A 6661-nucleotide genomic window follows, 5' to 3' on the forward strand; every position below is an offset into this window, starting at 1 on the left:
CAGACACGTTTTGTTGTTGTTTTTTTAAAGATTTACTTATTTTATGGGCTGGAGTGGTGACTAATCGATTGAGAGCGTTGGCCACTCTCGCCAAGGTACTGCGTTTAATTGCCAGCACTCACACAGCGGCTCACAACCAGTCTCTTAACTGTAATCCTAAGTGATCCAGTGCCTTCTGATGCATATGCACCCATATGCATAAAATACAAAAATAGAAAAGTCTTGCCAGGCGGTGGTGGCGCACGCCTTTAACCCCAGCACTTGGGAGGCAGAGGCAGGTGGATTTCTGAGTTCGAGGCCAGCCTGGTCTACAGAGTGAGTTTCAGGACAGCCAGGGCTACACAGAGAGACCCTGTCTCTAAAAACCAAACCAAACCAAAACAAAAAAAGCACTGACTGCTCTTCCAGAGGTCCTGAATTCGATTCCCAGCAACCACATGGTGGCTTACAACCATCTGTAATGGGATCCGATGCCCTCTTCTGGTGTGTCTGAAGACAGCAACAGTGTACTCATATAAATGAAATAAATAAATCTTTAAAAAAGAAAAGTCTTTTTTTAAAGATTTATTTTATGTTTATGCCTGAAGGTGTATGTTTCTCTGAGATATACACACACACAAATATATATTATATAATTTTAATTAATCCCATATATACCTATATATACATAGATGTGTATATTTATACATGTATGTGTGTATATGTATGTATACATATAAATATGTATATACACATACATACACATATATATATGGGATTAATTTAAATGATTTATAGGCTCTGGTCCAGTTAATACAACAATGGCAGGCTATGGACAGAAAGTCCAAGAATCCAGTAGATGCTCAGTCTACAAGGCTGGATGTCTCAGCTGGTCTTCAGTATACACTGGAATCCCAGTGTATGAATCTAATGCCGGTGAAGGAATGGACTTGCTAGCAAGACGATGGCAAGCAGACAAAGACCTAAAGTTTCCTTCTTCCACATCCATATAGGCTTCCAGCAGAAGCTGTGGCCCAGATGGATCTGGATTAAAAGTGTGTCTTCTTGTGTCAAGATCCAGATTAGAAGTGGATCTTCATACTTTATTTTTCTTTTCTTTTTTTTTTTTTTTTTTTTTTTTTTGTTTTTTCGAGACAGGGTTTCTCTGTGTAGCCCTGGCTGTCCTGGAACTCACTCTGTAGACCAGGCTGGCCTCGAACTCAGAAATCTGCCTGCCTCTGCCTTCCAAGTGCTGGGATTAAAGGCGTGCGCCACCACTGCTTGGCGGGTCTTCCTACCTCAAATTAAGCAAAAATCTCTCACATGCATACCCTTCATTTTGGGGTTTTAGTTCCAGGTGTAGTCAGGTTGACAACCAAGAACAGCTGTCACACAGAGTGAGCTCCTGTGTGGATGCTGTGACTGAACCTGGGTCCTCTGGAAGAGCAGCAATATCTCTTCACCGCTGAGCCATTTGGCCAGCCTCTCAACTACAAACAAACCTAGTGTTTCCTAGGCAAAGAAGAGAGAAGGCCCCAAAAGCTCAAAAAACTATTTTTTATTGGGAAAACTGAACAAACAACCTAGTCCCTTCTTCAGGATTGGGGAAGAAGGCTGGCGATCTGTTCCCTCCTCCCCTATGTACAATCTCTGAGAATCTGTCCTGAGAAGGGGCCACTTTCAGAAGCCCCTTTTTCCTCTTCGGACTCAGTATTCTGTATAATGGGCTCAGAGAGAACCAGAGCTCTCCCCATCTTCTCGCCAGCACTGCAGATGTCCGATTCAGGATGAGGAAGCTGGAAGACTGATCAAGGTTGGCTTCGGGGACGGAGAGCTGTACCACACGCCTCACCCAGTGCCTCCTCTGTCACCTCAGAGGCTACGTGGCTTCAGGCCCTGGGGATAGGAGGCCACCCCCGAAGGCTGCCTCTCGATACTGGTTGGGGAACATGTTACTGCCCACAAGGCTAGCGGTACCAACATCCCCGGGGCCCGGAGCTGCAAAAGAGTCCAGTGACAGGGGCTCTGGGCCAGGAGACTCCACAACTGTGGCCCCTGCACCCCCGCTGCCCACCACAGCACTGGCAAGTGGTGGTGCTGGGGGCAGCAGGTCCAACATAGTGAAGAGCGTGGGGGCAGAAGGATCGTAGGCAAAGCCATCGTCCAGGAGGTCGGGGCCGCCAGGAGGCTCCAACCCGGGAAGGGATATGGTACCAGGGAAGAAATCAGTGTCTGCCGGCTGTAGAGCTGATGGCGGGAGGAACAGGCCTGGTGAGGAGAGAAGAATGGCTGGGTTTAGGGCCTACCTCTGGCCAGACAGTAACTAACTTGGACTCCATTGAACTAAGCGTATTCTATCTTGGGCCTTTAACCCCTAACCAGAGTAGAAAGGAAGTACCATCACTCTTTTTCATGTTTAGTGTGTGTGTGTGTGTGTGTGTGTGTGTGTGTGTGTGTGTGTATGTACACGTGATGCATGCATGCGGGCATACCTGCTACCATAGTGTATGGGAGGAAGTCAGAGTTTAACTTTGTGGAGTCATTTCATTCCTGCTACCTTTAGATGGCGCTAGAACTCAGGTCCAACCTTGCACGGCAGGTGCCTGTATCCACCGGGCCAGCACACTACACCACGTTTTTTTTTTTTTTTTTTTGGTTTTTCGAGACAGGGTTTCTCTGCATAGTCCTGGCTGTCCTGGAACTCACTCTGTAGACCAGGCTGGCCTCGAACTAAGAAATCCGCCTGTCTCTGCCTCCCAAGTGCTGGGATTAAAGGCGTGCGCCACCACCGCCCGGCTTTTTTTTTTTTTTTTTTTTTTTTGGTTTACACCACGTTTTTTAAATGTGCATGACTGTTCGCCTTTGTGTATAACGTATACATGTATAACACATGTGAGTTTCGCGAGACCCCGTCTTTAAGATTGCAGGGCTGGAGGGATGACTCAGCGGTTAAGAACACTTCCTGCTCTTGCAAAGGACCAGGGTTGGATTCCCAGCCCCTACTTCCAGCAGCTCAAATATGCCTGTAACTCAAGATCCAGAGGGATCTGACGCCCTCTTCTGGCTTCCGTGGGTGATTGCATAGTTGTGACATACACTCACACCGACACACATACACACATGCGGTTGGAAGTGAGAATAAAGGCGGGGACTCAGGCCATCCAGAACTTTCATTGGTTAAAGGTGATTCCTGACATGCCTGATGACTGAGGCCAGTTCAGAGCTGGAACCCCCGTGGTGAAAGAAGAAAACTGACTCCTGTGAGTTGTTCTCTGATCTCCACATGCAATCTGTGTGTGTATGCACCCACACACAAGCAAAATGAATAAGTAAATATTTTTTATAAAAAACTTAAAAGCGAGATATGGTCTACTATAAACTAGGCTGGCTTCAAATACGCTAACTAGCCCATAGTGACTCTGAACTCCAGATTCTCTTGGGTCCACCTCCCAGATGCCACCACATCTGATTTAGTTATGTGTTGCTGCATATCCAACCCGGGCTTTGCACATAACCCAGCCCTGTCCCCAGCTTCACCATTCTTCTTTAATAAGCAAACTGAGGCAGTAAAGAGTCAGTCTCAGCTCTCTATTCACAGAACCAAAGTAGGAGCCAGAGAGAGAGAGAGATTGAGAGAGAGACAGAGAGAGACAGAGAGACAGACAGAGAGAGAGAGACAGAGAGAGAGAGAGAGAGAGAGAGAGAGAGAGAGAGAGAGAGAGAGAGAGAGAGACAAAGACTCTCTTGCATCCACTGTGGACTTCACCACCGTTCTCAGCCTCCCAATTCCTGGGTTTACAGGTATGAACCACCATGCCTGCCCTCTCTAGTAGTTTAATGTGGTCCATCTGAAAAGGCATTGAGGGACTTCCTAGATCAGACTGGCCTAGGGGTATGACTATAGGGAATTGCCTTGATTGTTAATTGACACAGGAAGGTCCATCCTACCGTGAGCGACAACAGTCCCTTGGCAGGAGGTCTTGGGCTCAATAAAAAGTTACCTAAACTCCACCCTGAATCCCCTTCAGTAACTCTCCCCCCCCCATATGTATCAGCTTGCCCAGAGCACCCAAGATCAGATGTGCAGCTTGGTCTTCATGTGGGTCCCGAACACTGGAGCAGTGACTATCCCAAAAGCTGTTGCCTGTCTGGAATACGTTTTCTCCTAGCTGGGCTGCCTTGTCTGGTCTCAGTGGGAGAGGTTGTGCCTAGCCCTGCAGAGACTTGATGTGCCAGGGTGGAGGGATACCCAGGTAGGGCCTCCACCCTCAGAAAAGAAGGGGAGGGGATTGGGAGTGTGGGAGGGGGGAACAGGACAAGAATGGGGACAGACATCAGGATGTAAAGTGAATAAATAAAAATAAATTAAAAAAAAAAACCTACCTAAGCATGTGTCTGGCAGTGAGCAAGCCAGCCATGGTGTTCCTCCATGGTTTCTACTTCAAGTTCCTGCCTTGACTTCCCTCAGTGATGGATTGTGACCTAAAGCTGAAATAAACACCTTCCTCCTCCCCCATGGAGCTGCAGTAGGATCTTGGGGTTTCTCGAAGCAACAAAATGAAATTAGACAGTCTCTAGTGTTGTGGTAACCAGACCATGGGGTCCCATGGCAGCTGCCTTCGACCAGAAGACCCACACAATGAAAAGAGAAATGGCGCCGGGCGGGCGGTGATGGCGCACGCCTTTAACCCCAGCACTGGGGAGGCAGAGGCAGGCAGATTTCTGAGTTCGTGGCCAGCCTGGTCTACAGGGTGAGTTCCAGGACAGCCAGGGTTATACAGAGAAACCCTGTCTCAAAAAACAAAAAAAAAAATACAAACAAAAAAAAAAGAGAAATGGCTCTGATGTTCCTGTGGCCACCAGACCCTTCCTGGAGCAGTTACCTCTCCCCTGGGTTTTGTAAAAGAAGAAATAATGTTCCAGTCTGCTGTTTGGAATGTGATGCAAATGCAAATAAAAATAAAATGACCTTAGCCAGACGTGGACTGGCTTTAATCCCAGCAGAAGCCGGTAGATCTCTGTGGGTTTAAGATCGGTCTGGGCTGCATGAGACACATAAAAACCACATACTCGGGATTCCTACGCTATTTTCCAAGGTTGTTTTCTAATTATCGCAATGTAGGCTTCAAGTGGCTTTGGCCTCAGGAATGAGGGCGGAGCCATGAGACCTGGGAAACATGACGGCAGCTGGAGGAGCTGGGCAGGGATTGGTGGTTGCTGGGAGGAAAGTCACCAAGCAATGGATACCAGCTGCATGAAAACCAGCAAGGGCAAAGGTACAGCAAATGGGGGGGAGGGCCTTGGCTCAGGTGATTGGAGACTGGCTGGGACTTGGGTGCTCTGGACAAGCTGAGGTAATGGGGAGAAATGCCGTTCTTCCATTTTTTTTTTCTTTTTGTTGTATGTATGTTCACATGAGTGCATGTGTGTGTGTGTGTGCGTATTCGTGTGTGTGTGTATCTGTGTCTCTGTGTGTGTGTGTGTGTGTGTGTGTCTGGATCCCATCCTCATGCTCGCTGCTGTCAGGGTCACACACATCCCTGCTCCTCCACAAAGATGTACCGCATGTCCAGCTTCTTGTCCCACTGCAGATCCCCTACCCTGTGACCTTGGACAAGACGTGTCACCTCTCTGAATCTCTGTTGTTGTTTTTTTAAACTTTGAAAAGCAAAGCACCACCTCATGAAGATGTGCGAACAAGCAGGAACAAGGAATAAGCAGGAACACCGCTTAGGGTCTGTTACCGGATGTCTGTAAAATTTAGGTCTAGGGCTATAGCTCAGTTGGAAGAGTGCTTGCCTGGCATCCATGAAGCCCTGGGTTCAAGTCCCAGGACCATATGAACACAGAGTGACAGTGCAAACCTATAACCAAAGACCTTGGGAGATACAGGAAGAAAGACCAGAAACTCAATGCCAATCCTCCACTATTAGCCTGGGGGAGAGACTTTTAAAATGAGATCAAATAACTGAGTTGGCCCTGGTAGCTCAATCCTGTAACCCCAGTCCTTGGAAGGCTGAGCTAGAATTCCATGAGTTCCAGGCCAGCCTGTGCTGGACTGACAGACTGGCTTAAAATTAAAACAAAATTAGGGCCAGATATCATGGTACCCACCTTTAACCCCAGCACTTGAGAGGCAGAGGCAGGAGGATCTCTGTGAGTTCCAGGCCAGCCAAGGCTGCAAAGTGAAACTCTGTCTCACCCAAACAAACAACCGGGCTGACAATATTTACTATACAAACCTGAGCGAGCAAAGCTGATTCCCAGAACCACAGTGCAAGGGGTGGGGGTGGGGGCGGGGGTGGGGAGAACTGGTCCTCAAAGTTGTCTTCTGACCTCTATGTGGGCACTCACACTCACACAGAGATGATGAGAAACTTAATTTAGTTAAGAAAATTTTAAACTGGGCTGGTGAGATGGCTCAGTGGTTAAGAGCACTGACTGCTCTTCCAGAGGTCATGAGTTCAAATCCCAGCAACCACATGGTGGCTCACAACCATCTGTAATGAGATCTGATGCCCTCTTGTGGGGTGTCTGAAGACAGCTACAGTGTACTTACATATAATAAATAAAAAAAATTACAAAACAAGAAAATTTTAAACTGCTTTTGCTGGATGTAGTGGGGCACCTGTAACCCCAGTATTTGCGAGCCTGAGGCAAGATGCTTGTCTGGCTTTAAAAT

General features: G+C 47.6%; 1 protein-coding gene across 6 annotated transcripts in view; it reads right to left on the reverse strand.

Moving 5' to 3' along the window:
* Positions 1-1520: 1520 nt before the first annotated feature.
* Relb (RELB proto-oncogene, NF-kB subunit) overlaps positions 1521-6661 on the reverse strand; it is a 27115-nt gene continuing 21974 nt past the window's right edge. For all 6 annotated transcript variants that reach the window (XM_028778643.1, XM_028778642.1, XM_028778645.1 and 3 more), the window contains one exon: positions 1521-2247. In XM_028778643.1, the coding sequence (XP_028634476.1) occupies positions 1859-2247 (389 nt within the window). In that variant the 3' untranslated portion in view covers positions 1521-1858. The remainder of the gene's footprint in view (positions 2248-6661) is intronic.

This window comes from Grammomys surdaster, unplaced genomic scaffold (genome assembly GCF_004785775.1).
Source record: "Grammomys surdaster isolate TR1022 unplaced genomic scaffold, NIH_TR_1.0 339, whole genome shotgun sequence".
NCBI classification, from domain to species: domain Eukaryota; kingdom Metazoa; phylum Chordata; class Mammalia; order Rodentia; family Muridae; genus Grammomys; species Grammomys surdaster.